The 19,068-nt window shown below is 39.6% G+C and overlaps 1 protein-coding gene across 1 annotated transcript in view; it reads right to left on the bottom strand.

Annotated features, from left to right (window-relative positions):
- SNX9 (sorting nexin 9) overlaps positions 1-19,068 on the bottom strand; it is a 48,383-nt gene that overhangs the window by 13,111 nt on the left and 16,204 nt on the right. The window contains exons 2-8 of the mRNA XM_053460859.1: positions 16,777-16,863; positions 15,385-15,459; positions 12,277-12,387; positions 3,799-3,955; positions 3,035-3,176; positions 1,891-1,975; positions 116-241 (exon numbers count right to left, since the gene is read on the bottom strand). Of these exons, the coding sequence (XP_053316834.1) occupies positions 116-241; positions 1,891-1,975; positions 3,035-3,176; positions 3,799-3,955; positions 12,277-12,387; positions 15,385-15,459; positions 16,777-16,863 (783 nt within the window). The remainder of the gene's footprint in view (positions 1-115; positions 242-1,890; positions 1,976-3,034; positions 3,177-3,798; positions 3,956-12,276; positions 12,388-15,384; positions 15,460-16,776; positions 16,864-19,068) is intronic.

Raw genomic sequence — 19,068 nt, 5'->3', positions numbered from 1 at the left:
ACCAAATGACTGGTCATTCAGAGGAAACACAAGTTGGCATTGTATATGTGGACCAATTCAGGTAGTATACATTATTTACATAATGCCATTGCTGTAGAATGTTCATTTTACTTACTGTTGTTGTTAGCTGGTACTCAATATAGCTCTTCAGCCCATACATTTTGGTGCCTTTACGAGGATCGGCTACAATGCAGTCAAAGGTGTTGGTTGGGTAAACCCACATCGGGCCATAATCTCCAATCTGCGATCCATAATGGAAATGTATTATGGCATTATCAAGCGGCAAGTGAACAGTGTAGAACAGACAAGATTTTTGCATCTTAAACAGGCACTCCACCGATCACAGGCACTTTAATGCATTTAGCCAATGCATGGGGAGATTCCGCGTTTGTCCCTTTTCACATCCGTCATCTAAATGCCCTGACGGAAATGTGTTTTGCTCCTTTCTGACACTGATTGATAGATTTAAGAAGCCTGTTGTTGGCAACAAACATAGGATCACGGAGGAAGAGGGCAGCTTTTACAGCAGGACTGAAACTTCTGTGTCAGATAAGTGTTGTTTTCCCCCATATTGAAAGAATGCATATTAAAGTACACACAGAGTCCTTTAACATGCATTCTTCTATAGTAGGGGTGACAAGGAAATTAGACTGTCCCTTATTTTTTTTAAATATTTTTTTTGTCTGTTTTTATAAGCACAAAAACAATTATTTTACCTAGTGTTATATAAAGGAGACTTGAAGTAATTGAGTTTTAAAGTGAAGTCTCTTGTCTGGCTTGCAATTATCAGTTTGACAGAATAATGGCATTGCGTAGGTGCTTAGGAAGGTAAGATTTTTTTTTTTTTTTTTAAACATATAATACAACGACAATGAGTTTGATAGAAGTTACACGGAGATATACGTGAGTTTTCATTCTAGTGAAGTGCCATACTTCTCTAGACATCCCAAAAGGTAAAGGAAAATGTATTATGTACCTTTTGTGCATATGTTACTTAACATAAAAGACAGAAGAGACACGAGTGAGTGCAATTGCCTGATAAGATTCTTTGATTTCTATCTCATTTTGGCCATGGCCTAAACAGTTTGCATTATGTATGTGCTAACTGTGATGCCATATAATTTCCCCAGAGCAAACAAGAAGGTTTTGAACATGACTGAATCCATTTTGCATCGTGTGAAGAACACAGATGGACATTGCCCACTGAGAATAAAATCTGCCACATCATGTCTGCAGTGTGCTCTAAAGACACTGGCTCAACAGGCTCAGACAAACGAGTAAGCCCATGTAACCATAGGTAAGGAATCAAAAAGTACCATTGCGTGTATGTCTCAGACATGTCCATTTTGGTATAAATGTATATTTATTTTGCTTAATGTTATTTGGGACACTTTATTACTGGGCCACTTGGTTGGGCTTTGTACTACACCAGGGACCTCAACAGTCAAGCTTGTGATACTCCCCACAGAGACACAAGCACACTTTATGTTGGAAGAACAGGATGAAATAAGAATTCTAATGTTACTAACATTACATTAAACTTAAAACCAAAGTGTCTTTATGAGATTAAGAAGCACAAACCACCTATCCCTGAAGGGCTGCCTACCCTATCCCAATACAATTCTAAGGAATAGGTGGGTTTAAGAACACTGATCCAACTAGACCACGTGGAATTTCATTGAAAAATAATAATGGTGTTGTATAAATTCATATGCTTCTATTGATGCCAAAGATGACCAATGTACATTTTATTATTGACAGGTCCACAGCTTCATCCTGACCCATGGTTCCTGCCTCAGATATAAGTATAGTAACATAACAATTAAAGGTGCAATAAACTATTTCCAAAGAAACATGAGAAAAGAACTCAGGAAAAAGCAAACAACTTACAATTATTGGAATTTTCTCTTTGGGTTTTCCTAGCTGTTTCGCCATGAGATATTGATCAACCCCGGATTTTGCAAATCCTGGAAATCTATTGGAAAAATAAACATTTAAAGTAATAAACAGATACTTCTGTAATAAAAATCATATAATTTGTGAGTATATTATATACGAAAAGAGTAATCAAAATTTTTGTATTGTTATATATATATATATATATATGATTATAAATTGTCATGAATGATTTTGATGTCAGGCTGTTTTGTTGGATGATGTTACAGCTACTGAAATATTAAAAATGATTGTAAACATTAGGAAAATCCCTAATCAGTTTGTTTAAAAAAAATACTAAATGCATTACATGGTTCTGGAAATGAAATATTCTTGTGACACATATTACTACTGCTAATTATGTTTATGTCATCAAGACATTTTAGAACATATATAGAGATAACAAAAGTAACCTCTAACAAACCTTGTGTTAAAAAATTTACATTTTTGATGGGCTACGCATTAACTTAAAGAGACACTCCAGCCACTACATACACGTTTTCCCTTTCATTGTGCCCCTTTTGCAAATGCATGGGGGATTATGCAGAATCCCTCCATTTGAATTTACCCCTCTCCCTACCCCCAGCTATCTTCCATGCATGTGATATATCTACTGCTATCTAGCTCCAGCACTGGCTCGGTGAATGCTATTCAAACTAAGTGTTTTGCTGCCACAGTGGCAAGAATCCTTGGATCTTGGAGGACTAGGGCAGCTGCAGCTTCTACCTCTGGAAACTGCTATTTTCTTTTTGGTAAATTGCGTATTACAGTACTCATACTCGAGTACTGTGACATGCATTCTTCTTTAGCGGAGCTGTCAGGGACAGTTATCCTTTTTTGTTATGAATCATTTTCTAATCACAGTAAACCTGCCTTCAAAACGTCTATTTGTGTGATAGGTGTGCCCACGTATTGTTATATTACGTAGATCACAGTTTTTCATGTAAAATAGTAATGTAACAAATTCCTATAGGATTTAGCAGTGTAACGTCCTTATAAAATCAAAGCAGACGTCTGCGTGTGGCCAGTAGGTCTCTATTTGGGCAACAGTGGTTGAACTCCTAAACAACATAGCAAATAAGTACAGAGATGGTGTTACTTGTTGAGGGGTATCTTCATGGATGTTTGTCTCCCAGGTCCACGCTGAGCTCCTCCCCCTGCCTCATGTCCCTCACCAAGGTAACCAGGAGGAGAGGACTTTTGGTCATCCCAGTCATCATCCCAGTCATCATCATCCACAGCTGGAAAGAAAAAAAACAAAAAACATCCAGGATAATTATTAGATTAGAATTTACATGTAAATTTATAGTCATACGTGCACATGTTCATGGCCCATAATGTTTCATATAAATATATAAGGTGCAGAAAAAGTGATAGGAAGCACAAACCCTATTCACTCTTTATTTGTATAGATAAAATGTTAAACGTAGTTACTGAAACAAAGCAATTTTAGATAAACCAGTCTTCTCTTATTTGTGCAAGACTACGCAAATTTTAAAATATATTAATGAGATGTTTTCAAGAAAAAAAAAAAGTTAGATTTTGTTTTCTCCTGGCTAAAGCATTTATCTGGTACATTATAAATAATAACTTTTGTATAGAAATTGTTTACAGAAGTTTAAGATGTAAGAAGGAATCATAAAACCTTGTGTTTAATATCCATGTAGCTAATGAATTCAATTATACTTTGAGATTATTTTGTAGCTCTATGTAACACCTCCCATTTACTGTTCTTTTTACAGTGTCCCAAAAAAGGGAGACAATGTATTTTACATAACATTTTACAGTGTTTGTTCTTCAAAAGACAGTGCCTCCCTCAAATTAACCATAATAAAGTCCTTTGAACAGTCTTCTGGGTCTCACCTGGTCCTTGGTAGGCCTGTGGGTGTCCAAATGTAGAGGGCTCCCAATTATTCGATGTGGCATTTTTTTGACTTGTACCCCAAGGGTCGCTTGCACTTTCTGTCGTGGGAGGTTTGGGTGCATTCCAGCTTGACCATGGATCATTTGCATTGTTTGCCTGAATCAAGAAAATAGTTGATCAGTGTCAGGTGGTTTATTTACAGAAGTTTGTTACAGTTTAAACACATGTTCTTATATTGCATATGGAACTCCGGGGTACGCATCACACATTGGAAAAAAGCAGGGCACCAAAGCAGGAAGGAATGATAGAAGAATAACAAAGAGAAACACCTAAAACTATGATCAGGCCAACACCACGCAAAACAATAAATCACCAAAAAGCATTTGCCAAAACATAGCTTTGGCTACTATAATTTAACCATCCTTGTCCTATAATCATCAGATTGCATAATACTGTGATCCACTTATAAACATGGTAATTTTGCATTCTAGATTCCCTCAACATATTTCAATGCAGATCACAAAACGAGAGGAATCTCTCAGTAACTAACCACTTAGTAAAGATCCCATTCAGTGTCCACAAATCACTCTAAGACTCAACATAACCAAAATAATAGGTTTGAATTCAAAGCATATTTTTTTCCACCGGGCTGCATAACATTGCCATTCCTTTAAGGATAAAAACATATAATATTTACATTGTGGATACATTCCAGTTCCAAAATATTCTACATTCTCTCAACAAAGTTCTAAATAATTTTTGTATGCATTCCGCTTTTATAGAAAAAGAAAATGGAAATATATTTTAACATTTTCTGTGCTTCTGTGTCAAACATACCTTTAAGAATTGACATGTTTTGTCCATAACAAGTAATACACTTTTTTTGCAACTTGAATCAGTATTTAACAGTAATGATAATACATTCGATTATATAATAAATATACATTACATTAAAAAGTAAAATTTTCTACTTTCCACATTACACACTCACACAAGAGTCTTATTGAAAAAGCTGCACTTTGACGCATCAAGGACAAAATCCCTAAAGGCAAATTTCTAGTAAAAAGCTTTCAATGAGTAAGATTCAGAAAAGGACACCAATTTTGCTGTGAAAGGTTGTCTTACCACAGGATGGCAGACTACTCCAGAACTCTCAAGTTGTGGCATTTGACAAGCACCAAGGAGTCTATTTACTACGAAAAGGGGAGTATTATCAGGCAAACCCCAGTAAGATACTCCAACACATATATCTATCTATATGTATATACAGATACGCACACACACAACATATGTAAAGTGTATATATGTACAGTATCTCACAAAAGTGAGAACACCCCTCACATTTTTGTAAACATTTTATTATATATTTTCATCTTTTCACTGAAGAAGTGACACTCTGCTACAATGTAAAGTAATGAGTGTAAATCTTGTATAACAGTGTAAATTTTCTGTCCCCTCAAATATAACTCAACACACAGCCATTAATGTCTACATCTTGGCAACAAAAGTGAATACACCCCTAAGCGGAAATGTCTAAACTGGGCCCAATTAGCCATTTCCCCTCCCCGGTGTCATGTGACTCGTTAGTGTGTGAATGGGGAGAAGGTGTGTTGAATTTGGTGTTATCGCTCTCACACTCTCTCATACTGGTCACTAGAAGTTCAACATGGCAAAGAACTCTCTGAGGATCTGAAAAAAAGAATTGTTGCTCTACATAAAGATGGTCTAGGCCAGGCCCGGACTGGCCATCGGGCACACCGGGCATTTGCCCGGTGGGCCGGGCCACGGCAGGGCCGCATTGACTTAGGGGCTGATGGAGCTGCAGCTCCAGGCCCCTACCCTACCTACCGGGTCCGCCACTCTAAGGGGCCGGGAAGTCCCCACCAAGGCCGGCCTTACGGGTCTGCGGCCGCACAGGGTATAAATTAAAACATCGGGTTTTTTTTTTACTTTATGTAACATCCTCCATGTTAAATAAAGTTTTTTTAACTTTATTTAACATGGAGGATGTTAAATAAAGTTGAAAAAAAACCCCGATGTTTTAATTTAAACCGCTCATCCGGGGGTGCCAACTTGCGGCACCCGGCACCCCTCCAGAGACGGACAGTAATGTCCGCCGCTGGAGGAGCAGGTTCGCAAGGGAGCGGTATCGGGGGTCTTTAGCAGACCTCCGGTTCCCTTGAGTGATTTTAAGCCGGGTTCAACCCGGCTTAAAATCACTCAAGGGAGCCGGAGGTCTGTTAAAGACCTCCGATACCGCTCCCTTGTGATCTGCACGGCAACAGCTGCTGTGCGCCGGGATCTGACAACAAACCCCGGCGCACAGCAGCTGTTGCCCTCTGAACCGGAAGAAGACAGAGAAGAACTGAAGAAGAGGAGCGAAGAGGAGGAAAAGGAGCTGTAAGGAGAAAAGAGGAAAGGTAGGAAAATATTCAGTGAGAGTGGATTAGTATATATGTGTGGATTGGTATATATGTGTGGATTGGTATATATGTGTGGATTGGTATATATGTGTGGATTGGTATACGTGTGGATTGGTATACGTGTGGATTGGTATACGTGTGGATTGGCATACGTGTGGATTGGTATACGTGTGGATTGGTATGTGTGTGGATTGGTGTATGTGTGTGGATTGGTATATATGTGTGGATTGGTATATATGTGTGAATTGGTATACGTGTGGATTGGTATACGTGTGGATTGGCATACGTGTGGATTGGCATACGTGTGGATTGGCATACGTGTGGATTGGCATACGTGTGGATTGGTATAGGTGTGGATTGGTATACGTGTGGATTGGTATGTGTGTGGATTGGTATATATGTGTGGATTGGTATATATGTGAGAGTGATGGGTGTTATGCTGTACCATTTCCAATGTCTTTTTCATGATCTAATTATGCTCTAAAGTACATCATAACTCCCATCACACTATACTGTTCCATACAGTGGCAGAGCTGGGAGGCAGAGGCCTTGCACCCCCACCGCAGGACTCCTGAAAGGTAAGTGAACTTCAAAGAGGGAGAGGGTAGATAGTTAGGAGGGGGTAGATAGGGAAAAGGGCGTGAGACGGGGGAAAGAGGGTAGATAGGGAGAAGGGAGTGAGAAGGGGTAGATAGGGGAGAAGGGAGTGAGAAGGGGTAGATGGGGCAGAAGGGAGTGAGAAGGGGTAGATAGGGCAATCATACTCCTATCATGCCAAGTCTGCGAGTACATCCTGGAATCTGGGTATGCCTGGGCATGATAGGAATGTGATTGCTGTTAACAATCATATATATATACATATAATATTGTTTTTTAATTGTTTTGTCCTATTTTGGTGTGTTACTTACTTTAAATAAAAGTGTTAGATTTTTTTATGGTGTGGGGAGGTCATATTCGGTTTCGGACAGGTAAATGCTGCATTTTCGGTTTCAGTCCAGAATTCGTTTCGGTGCATCCCTACTACTAAGCCAGACAATGAAGTGGTAGGCCTACACCACATCAATGTTTGGCGTAGTATATAGTGATTGGTGTTATGCTGCACTATTGTCAATGTCTGGCTCAATGTATAGTGATAGGGATTACGCTGTACCACTGTCAATGTGTGCCTCAGTATATAGTGATAGGTGTTATGCTGTACCACCGTCATTGTCTGCCTCAGTATATAGTGGTAGGTGTTATGCTGTACCACCGTCAATTTCTGCCTCAGTATATAGTGACAAGTATTATGCTGTACCACCGTCAATGTCTGCCTCAGTATATAATGATAACAGTGAGAAGAGGCAGAGGTGGTAGATAGTGATACAGGGGGATAGATAGTGAGAAAGGGGAGTTTTGTTACAAGTTTTTATTCCTTTCTTTTTTTGGGATGGGGGGCACCAGAGGAGTAGTCCGCACAGGGCGCCAGAACACCTAAGGCCGGCTCTGCCTTAGAGTGGCGGACCCGGTTGCAGTTGCGGCGGGCTTAAGGGGCTCTGCCTTAATGCGGCCATATTTTAAGGTACTAGCCTGGAGCTGCAGCTCCATCAGCCCCTAAGTCAATCCTGCCCTGCCACAGGCGCGGTCGCAGTTGCTGCTTGCTCTGGCAACAAGGTAAGTAGGGTGAGGGAGGGGGCTGCAGTGAGAAGGGGCAGAGGGGGGTTAGGTAGTGAGAAAGGGGGAGAGGGGATAGATAGAGGCGGTACATATTGATAAGTGGGGAAGGGGGTTACATAGTGAAAAGGGGGAACATAGTGAGAAGGGGCAGATAAGATGATGAGAGGGGGTAGTGTGAATGCGTATGAGAATGAATGAATAAATGTGTGGATGAATTGTGTGAATGCGTATGACAATGAATGAATTCATGTGTGGATGAATTGCTTGAATGATTTGTGAGACTGCATTAATGAATGTGTTAATGATTTGTGTGAATGATTAAATGCAAAGATGGTACATGAAGGGTGGGCTTTAACAATAAATAAATAAATAAATAAATATGGGCTGCTCAGGCTTAAATGCCCGGGCCTATTTTTTGTCCCAGTCCGGGCCTGGTCTAGGCTATTAGAAGATTGCCAAGACCCTGAAACTGAGCTGCAGCACGGTGGGCTAGACCATATGGTGTTTTCACAGGACAGGTTCCACTCAGAAGAGGCCTCGCCATGATTAACCAAAGTAGTTGAGTGCGCGTGCTCAGCGTCATATCAAGAGGTTGTCTTTGGGAAATAGACATATGAGTGCTGCCAGCATTAGTGCAGAGGTTGAAGGGGTGGGGGGTCAGCCTGTCAGTACTCAGACCATACGCCACACACTGCATCAAATTGGTCTGCGTGGCTGTTGTCCCAGAAGGAAGCCTCTTCTAAAGATGATGCATAAGAAGGCCCACAAACAGTTTGCTGAAGACAAGCAGACTAAGGACATGGATTGCTGAAACCATGTCCTGTGGTCCGATGAGACCAAGATAAACGTATTTGGTTCAGATGGTGTCAAGCGTGTGTGGCGGCAACCAGGTGAGGAGTACAAAGACAAGTGTGTCTTGCCTACAGTCAAGCATGGTGGTGGGAGTGTCATGGTCTGGGCCTGCATGAGTACTGCCGACTAAAACCTAAACCCTATTGAGCATCTGTGGGACATCCTCAAACGGAAGGTGGGGGAGGGCAAGGTCTCTAACATCCACCAGTCCCGTGATGTCGTCATGGAGGAGTGGAAGAGGACTGTGAAGCTCTGGTGAACTCCATGCCCAAGAGGGTAAAGGCAGTGCTGGAAAATATTGGTGGCCACACAATATTGAAACTTTGGGCCCAATTTGGACACTTAGGGGTGTACTCACTTTAGTTGCCAAGGTTTAGACATTAATGGCTGTGTGTTGAGTTATCTTGAGGTGACAGCAAATGTACACTGTTATACAGGCTGTACACTCACTACTTTACATTGTAGCAGAGTGTCACTTCTTCAGTGTTGTCACATGAAAAGATATAATAAAATATTTACAAAAATGTGAGGGGTGTACTCACTTTTGTGAGATACCGTATATTTTATTTACAGGAAAAAATGGGGGCGCACCAACCATCAGTATAAATAAAATAAATGATTCATTATTAAGTGTCTCTCAAACATTTGTGTATTACTAGCTTGTACTGATCTAAAATCCAGATTCAGAAGGTGCTTCCAGAACTTTGTACTAAACAGTTATAAAATATTCAGATGATCACAGTTTACATAATCCAAAGACAAGTGCTTTGCCGACCTTTTGTATTGGGAAAAAAACAATGTTTGCAGTGCTGTATTCTTTGCAGGAGAACTGTATGTGCCTCTGAGAGAGAATGCATAGTTTTTCTTTAACACAGTTTATATTTAATATTAGAAGGAATAAACCAGGTAAGATCACCTAACAAGCTCTAGGACAGGTTATTTATTTGGTTCAGTGTACTGTAGCAGCAGGAGTGATTAGAAGTGCTTCACAGTAGTAACAACAGAAATTTTGAAAGAGAATGAAAGCAAGATAGACTGCAATTGAAGATGCAAGAAACAAAGGAGGAAAGGCATATTTAGATACTGTCAGCAAAAATAAAGATAATAATGGAATGCAAAGAAATGTGAGTGCCAACAAAGGAAGTTTCAGAGGTAGAACAGGAATAGGCACTGAGATTAACTTTTCAGAATACTTAAGTAGGAAGTGGTGAGGAAATAACTAAAGCAGAAGTTCGATACAATTCAGAAAAGTAAAACAAAATGTCACTAAGACATGATATCATTCAACAGAACAGTACTCTGGGCATCAGTGATGTATCCCAACCTAGGCCAACGGCTACGGTGGCAAGCATGGGGGGGGCAGGCCCCTGGGTATGACCCTTGGTTTATCAAGCAGCCTGATGTCCTGCCGCACATTTAGCCATTTACATGACAGATCATTGATTTCCCCAACAGCTCTATTTCAGCTATGGAGGATGTCCCAGCTCAGCAAAGTCTCCATAGACTCCATTAAATTGTATTTATTGTACTTGAGAAGCTGACTGTGGATGCTAAGGCGACTGGGGGTACTGCCTTAGGTCGGGCCTAGGGCAGCACCACAGATAAATAAATCACTCCTGGGTGTAGCTTGGACAGAAGATATCATTAAGAGAGACAATCAATTATTATAAATCATTTAAGTTCTCCTTAGAGACACACTCCACCATCATATGCACTTTAATGCATATGATAACTGTCTTCTTTTTCCATTTCGGCATGCAAAGGCATAGAAGGATTGCTGAGTTTCCCCACCAATCAGTTATTTGCCTTCCATAAAATATATTCCATAATAAGTATCTCCTGTTCAGCTGTACTCATGCACAAATATTCACCGCCAGCCGGCTTAAGTGAGATGTCAAGGTGGGTTTAGTGAGATCCCCAAAGTTCATCCGTACAATGACCTTCCTTTGCTTCTAGCAGACAAAACTGTCCAGAATCATGGAGGGGTGGCATGTCAGAACTCTGGAGCTACAGCATCTTCAGTAGGCATTTCTCATTTTGTTTTGCTGGTATAAAAACGCATATTGCCTACCAAGTACCTTAATATGCTTTTGTCATTGGTCAAAATGTTTTGAGAAAGAGACTGCACCTTTAAATGGTGTTTGATTTTATATATTAGGAGTGTAGTAGGCAGACCATGTCTAGTTTCGGCTAGTCCCACTAGTGATTTAGAGGTTAACAACAGTAAAGCATTAGATGGTTCTTGTAAAAAAGTAATGTATATTATGTCTAGTTACTTAACATTTCATGGATTCCCTGTGAGATTTGTTCACCTATATTGCCTACTACAGCAAAGTACCTGTAGTAGCTATTGTGTACAGGGCTTGCTGTAATGGCTGTGAAATCTGCACATTTGGTTTTCAGAGATTAAATACACAATCACAGTTGACTGCTCAATGGTTTGACAAGCCTGTAAACGGCAGGATCAATAACATTATGCTAAAACGTCAGAACCTATGCTTCGTTACTCTTTCCATTACATGCTGCTTTGTTGAAAACACAACTCATTAGGAAACTCACATTTTGGCATGTTATAAAAATTAAGTAGAAAATAAGGAAAACGTCTTTTGATGGCCCCCAAACCTACTAAATGACGTTTTACTCTTCATTTTAAAAAAGTGGAAAAGACTGATGTAAACATGCATCAGTGAAGCATGTTACCTGAAATAATGTAGATATGCTTTAATGATAAACACTACTGCTCGGGGTCACATAGAAATGTCCTTGTTTTTGAAAGAAAGACAAAATTTGTCCATTAAAATAACATGAAATGAATTAGAAATACAGTGTAGACATTGTTCATGATACTTGTAGCGGGAAACGGGTGACTTTTAATGCAATATCTTCACAGGCGTACAGAGGCCCTTTATCAGCAACCATTACTGTGTGTTCCAATGGCATGTTGTGTTAGCTAATCCAAGTTTAAGAGACATTAGAGGTCATTAGAAAATCCTTTATGTTAGCACAGCTAGAAATGTCCTTGTTTTCCGTGAAAACAGATAAGTGACTCCAAACTTTTAAACAGTAGTGTAGTTAAAGTAGAGTTTCTGTGATCTGCACACAGTGGTCCACAGTATCGACACATTTGTATATATAGAAAATCACTAATAAATGAATGATAAAATATTCTGCATTTTATATACGTATTTTGTCTGGTTGTGCTTGCAGCAGCACTCAGCGAAGTACAACATACAAATGGTGACAGGGAATGCCAATCAAATATATTGGGTAAATCAAATATTTATACTAGCCAGTATTAAATAAATAACAAACATAGCTATAACATCCAAAACTTTGCTTTAGATGTCTAAGTAGATGTAAAGAAGGAGGAGAAAAATTAAGACAAAAGTTTTATTAAATTCTTCCAAAAAAAAAAAAAAGCAAACGCACGTATCAATTCATCAAAAGGGGAAATCAGTGTATTGTATTCTTATACTTTTAAAGCAGACGAGTTTATATAGACACATGCACAAAGTATAATTACCAAAACTTAAAGTGACTTTCACGTACCGGTTCACTGTTGTTGGTTATGGCATTTGCATTGTTAGATGTTATTGAAGAGAGCGAGTCAAAAAAAGCTAGATCTGCAGCTGCATTTCCAGAGGCTCCATCAGATGTAAACTGTTTATGAAAAACAGGAGATTATTTCAATTTATTTTCAGACCAATGCCAGAATTTGTTTTTTTTTTTACAAAACCATCAAATCCATTGACGTCTTCAGTGGTGCATTCTCACCTAGGCTGAGTAGGCCTAGGCCAGCAGGTCTAGGGGGAGGTAGCCCCTGTGCCGCAAAATGCAGACCAGTTTCCCCAGGGCCACTTCGCCATGGGATGTTTGGGGAGATCAGCACTCTCCCTCGTAACCAGAACAGTCTCCACAGCGACCTTACTCCGTATCACACATGTAGCGTACCGGGATATGACATCATATGCCAGCGCTTAGAGTTGCAGAGCGCGGCCACAGGAATAAGTAGTAGGATCAAGCCTAGAGAGGCAGACATGCAATAAACATGTCTAGGCGTCTTATTCTTTTTGTTACGTTTCAGTTATTTTTTAGTCTCTTCCACAAAACCACATTCCATTATACATTAAAATGTAATACATAACATATTGGGGTTTCATATAATCACATCATCTTCCTGCCCACGTTCTGCTAACTGTCCACCATATTCTTTCCCACTAAAGGCTCTCTGGGGCTAGCTCTTGCTTCTATGTAGAGCATCTGCTCATAAGAGTGAGAGCTCTCGGTATGCTAATGGTATGGTCCAATCAGCAAGAACATACCAAAGGTGGCTAAGACCACTTTTCAAACTTTGTACCAGAAACACTTTTTATACAGAATATCATTTCTTGAAGATACTTGTTGCTTAATATGGTAAATATTTTATAAAGCTTTTTCTCCGACCCATATTGCAATGCATTTATCCAGTAAAACTTCTTGTTTGTTAATAGTTTATTTGCCAATGACTCAACTTTCCATTGTTAATGCTTGATTATTCAGTGATTTTTAGAAAGACAATACGTCATTGAGTATACAGTTTAGACAGATTATTTTCTGTGACTAATTTTAAGTTTTCAGTCACTTATTTCTAGGGCTGCAACAACTAATCGATAAAATCGATAATAATCGATAATGAAATTCGTTGCCAACGAATTTCATTATCGATTAGTTGAATCGATTATTATCGATTATAAAATGAGGGTTTTTTCAGAGCAAACGCTCAGAAAATACCCCTCATTATGTAATCCGTTTGAGTGACTCACAGCAGCAGCTCCTACTTACCAGTCCCTCCCTATAATCACTGTGACAACTGGCCCCGCCCCTTCCTTCTCCCTGAAGGCCAGAACCACATGGCTGTGACACTTATCTAACTGTAAGTATAAAATTAATATTTGGGCTACTGAAAGTTAGGGGAGGTGTGGGTTAATTTAGGGGCAGTTATGGTTATTGGGGTGTTTAGGGTTAATTTAGGGGCAGTTATGGTTAATGGGGTGTTTAGGGGCAGCTATGGTTAATAGGGTGTTTAGGGTTAATTTAGGGGCAGCTATGGTTAATGGGGTGTTTAGGGTTAATTTAGGAGCAGCTGTGGTTAATGGGGTGTTTGGGGTTAATTTGAGGCAGTTGTGGTTAATGGTGTGTTTAGGGTTAATTTAGGGGCTGTTGTGGTTGACAGGGTCTTTAGGGTTAATTTAGGGGATGCTGTGGTTAATGGGGGGTTAATTTAATGATGAGGACTGAGGGTTAATTTAATAAAGTTAACTTAAGGTGCAGTTAGAGATAAAGGGGGTAGACTAAAGGGAATCTAAATCCTGGGGGCAGTGAAGATTAACCCAGTACTTATTTATAAAAGTATGACGTCAGTGTGCTGTGAACGGGTCTGTGACTCTATGAGGGGACTATGAGATATCTGGGGGGTATAAGGCATATCTGGGGAGGACGGAGTGACATATCTGGGGGTATAAGGCATATGTGGGGAGGGCAGTGTGGCATGTCTGGGGAGGACGGAGTGGTGTATCAGGGTGTATAAGGCATTTCTGGGGCCACAGTGGCATATCTGGGGGTAGAGTGGAGTGCCATATGTGGGGAGGGCAGTGTGGCATGTCTGAGAGGCAGCGTGGCATGTCTGGGGAGGATGGAGTGGTGTATCAGGAGGTATAAGGCGTATCAGGCACAGTGGCATATGTGGGGGTGGAGTGGTATATGTGGGAGGCAGCGTGGAGTGGCATATGTGGGAGGCAGCGTGGAGTGGTAAATGTTGGAGGCAGCGTGGAGTGGCATATGTGGGAGGCAGCGTGGAGTGGTATATGTGGGAGGCAGCGTGGAGTGGTATATGTGGGAGGCAGCGTGGAGTGGTATATGTGGGAGGCAGCGTGGAGTGGTATATGTGGCATGTCTCGGCTCAAATGTGCTTAAATTGGGGGGGCTGGTTTGGAAATAAAGACAATAAGTGCATTTTATCAAAGTTTTTTTTATTCTGCTGTTTGTATTTAACATCATTTGTTTATTAAATTATTTTAAATAAATGAAAAATTTACATTCAATTTTTTTTATCCGATTAATCGATTAATCGACAAAATAATCGGCCAACTAATCGATTATGAAAATAATCGTTAGTTGCAGCCCTACTTATTTCAAATACTGATTTACTGTAAGAAAAGGAAATATTTCTAAAAGTCTTCAAATACACACTCCACTAAACACAAAAGGCCATAATCTCCATAACGTCATCAGGAAAGACTGATGTACAGTTTGAAGGACAGAAAATACAGAGGTGACATAACAAACGTGTAGTACAGCAAAGTACAAGAGGGAAGTATGTGTCAAAGGATGAGAGATGTTAGGACAAGAGGTCATAATCTAAACCTAGAGGCTTAGATTCAATGTAAGGAAGTTTGGCAGATAAGTGGAACATCCTCCCAGCAGAACTGGTAGAGATTAATACAGTGTGGGAAATTAAACATACACAGGATAGTCGTAGGGCTATTCCTAATATAACACAAGATCAAAGAACAAATAAAGTTTGCGGTTTTTCAAACAAGACAAAAGGCAGATTAGATAGTCTGAATGGTTCCCGTCTGTTTCTAGCTTTTATTTTAAACCCTTACTCTGTTCTCTCACCTCAATATAATCTACAGGGACAAGCCCTCTTTCACCTTGAAGGTTCTTTGCCTCTATCCATCCGCCACCTACATCCTGCAGGAGAAAATAGTAATATCACAATTACACATCCAAAATATATTTTGTAAATATACAGTAGTTTGAATAGGTGAAAATCTAATAGTATTTTGAATATTTCAGAATCTCCTTCAATACCAAAGCTACTGCATAAATGAAAGCATTAAAAGAGACATCTAGTCAAATTAACTGATTGTACCCTAAACCCTGTCTTGCTCATCAGTATGTTTATCTTTGCTGGTACGCATGTACAAAACATCAATGAATGTTCAACTTGCAACCTTGTGACTTGAGCAGCAGCCATCTCTATGAGTGTATAAATGATGTCACATAGTCTAAAATTAGATAACAGGTATATGACCTAATGGTGACTAAACATATTCAATCAGAGGAAACACATGACATGTATACTCTGATAAAAGGTCAGGACAGGTAGTTTTGAGGGAAGTCTTTACGATAAAACTAACAAGGGACACACCCAGTGTCGGTGAAAGTACTTGAGTCACATTATAATATTTCTAGTACTTGACATTTGAGCGTTGTGATACGTGTGTAACCAAGGTTTGCATAAACTGCTGAAAGAAATCACAAATAAGTCACTTATAACCTTAAACACGTCATATTTCAAGAACCCGTGTTATAGAGCCCATAATAAAACGTTCACTTATAACCTTAAACATTTCATATTTCAAGACCCTGCGTTGTAGAGCCCATAACATAACACATAAGTGCAACTCAAAAGTGCATAATTCAGTAACTCATTTATTTTTATAAAAACGGCTAATTTCATTGAATAAAATACATTTTACGTATGATACATATCAGGTGCAATTTTTTAACCCCTTTTAGTGAATTTATATGTTTTGGCGAGTTAGAAGTCTTGTCTGATACTATGCCCCATTTCCCTAATTTTTGTTTGTGAGACGCTGGATCGCGCATCATCGATGACATACCTGGTGACCTTTGACCCGGAAGACCCGGGTACTAATATTGCCCATGCCCATATATATACCCTGGCACACGACAATAACCTGCCCACTTTTTACGTTTTTCCTGCACTCCTGGATGTAGTTGGTGGAAGTCTCATTCTAAGTGTGACTTCCCGTGCTATAAATGGATGAACATTCCTACTACTCTGTTTTCACTCTTGCTAAAGAAACCTACTTCACTTCCCTTATCTCTTCCGTCTCATAACCCTAAACGTCTTGCATTCCATTCAAAGGAACATATCTGTTTTCTGCCCTGTCAGGTAAAGTTTACCATAGGTATAAAGAGATTATATATATTTGCATGCATATAAATCATCAAGGCCTGTTCCTATAGCCATTTGCCCACCTTGTTGGTTATTGTTAAAATGTCCCCTTCTTTGACTGTCAGCTCATTATTTCCTGGTTCAGCAACAAAATCATACAAAACTCTAGCCTAAAAGTAAAAAAAAAGATAAAAGTACGTTAGGCACACAATGAAACATATGCACGCAAGCAAGACATTATTTTAGATCAGCAATTATTAACATCAGCCATGTTGAAAAAGCTTGACTCAAAACAATTAGCCCACACCATCAAAGCAGTCGACGTACTTGAAAACTTCTCACTGTATCATATGTAGTAACAAACAAAACAGTGTAAACAAAATAATGTACCTTCCTTTTAAACTATAGTCTTGGTAAACCTATATTAATATTGAAATGCTTTATTCTTGTGAAATCTTGCAAAAGACTAAATAAAAACAAACCATATTTTGAAGACAAAGTAAAAAATGCTATATAGTTTTTAGTTTGTTAATAACAAAGAAAATAAACAATACAACACAAGTTACACTCTTTAAACTTCTAATTACACAGTCAGTATTTAAAAAGACTTAATAGAATAAGCATGGCAACAAGAAATTGCTTCCTTGCTCCTAGGGTTTGGCAAAGGAGCTCTTAACGCCAACATCGCTTTCGCCCCCCAACCCCCCAGACCGGGCATAGCATGCTGTCTCATTTCCAGAATGCCGGGTCTGAGCTGTATGATGTAATTTCCCAGCACTCAGATGCAAGCAGCGTGTGAGGAGAGCAAGAGAGCGGAAGAGCTGTCCTCAAAAGTTTGCATACCCTTGGAGAATTGGTTATTTATGTACTATATTTAAAGAAAACATGAGTGAGCTGGCAAAACTGATTTCTCTAGGTTCTAACAGAATGGCACAATCATAAAACAAAACATGGCAACAAAGAAAAGTCTGCATACCCTTAGCATCAATGACAGCATGCAGTATAATGTACTAGTTGTCTATGAGCCCAAATTCTTGCCAGGTGGTATAGCTGCCCATTCATCATGGCAAAATGCCTCTAGGTCATGTAAACTCTTTGGTTGGCTTGCATGAACCACATGTTTGAGATCTCACCAGAGTGACTCAATGATATTAAGGTCAGGAGACTGTGCTGGCCCCTCTAGAACCTTCACCTTTTTCTGCTGTCACCTCTGGAGGGTCAACTTGGCCTTGTGCTTAGGGTCATTGTCATGCTGGAAAGTCCAAGAGCGTCCCAGATGCAGCTTTTCTGCGGAAGAATGCAAATTGTCTTCCAGTATTTTCTGATAACATGCTGCATTCATCTTGTCATGAATTTTCTCAAGATTCCCAGTTCCTTTAGAGCTCACACATTCCCAAAACATCAGTGAGCCACCACCATGCTTCAAACTGGTGATGGTAATCTTTTCGCTATACGCCTTGTTGACCCCTCTCCAAACATACAGTGGATATAAAAAGTCTACACACCCCTGTTAAAATTCCAGGTTCTTTTGATGTTAAAGAATGAGACAAAGATAAATCATGGCAGAACTTTTTCCACCTTTAATGTGACCTATAACATGAACAATTCAATTGCAAAACAAACTGAAATCTTTGAGGGAAAAAAAAAAACAACTCACAATAACCTGGTTGCATAGGTGTTTTTCCCCCTCAAAGATTTCAGTTTGTTTTGCAATTGAATGACCACAAAGCTCTATTTTGGTCTCGTCACTCAAAATTGCAGTGTGGCAGAAGCTGTGAGGCATGTCAAGGTGTTGTCGGGCATATTGTAACAGGGCTTTTTTTGTGGCATTGTAGCAGTAAAGGCTTCTTTCTGGCAACTCGACCATGAAGCTCATTTTTGTTCAAGTATCATCATATGGTGATCCTTGAAACAACCACACTGTCTTTTTACCAGAGAAGCCTGTATTTCTCCTGAGGTTACCTGTAGGTTTTTCTTTGTTTCCTGAACAATTCTTCTGGCAGTTGTGGCTAAAATCATAATCTGCATAATGGATGGCAATATGCAGCATCCATGGTAATATGGATACACCAAGTGTCGTACAGTACAATTAATGTGTTGCTGGTAAATATATAGATTTATTCTGTGAATTATGTCAAGTTTGTCTCTGGCTCTTGTTACATCCAAAAATTCCTGATTCCATCCCCGAAATCTTTGTGCATCCCTTTACTGTGTATGATGACCATGTAAACCTAGCTGGGAGTTATGCTATTTGAACTATGAAGGATTACACTGATCACAGCTCAAAACCGAAACATGCTGCATTACGGGACCAGTGTAGCTCAGTACTGCGTTAAAGCAAAGATGTTACTATACTATCAGAAACATTATAATAA

The sequence above is a fragment of the Spea bombifrons genome, chromosome 3 (assembly GCF_027358695.1).
Source record: "Spea bombifrons isolate aSpeBom1 chromosome 3, aSpeBom1.2.pri, whole genome shotgun sequence".
Classification (NCBI taxonomy): domain Eukaryota; kingdom Metazoa; phylum Chordata; class Amphibia; order Anura; family Pelobatidae; genus Spea; species Spea bombifrons.
Note: the sequence above shows the minus strand (reverse complement) of the source record. Positions and strands in the feature narration are given on the sequence as shown.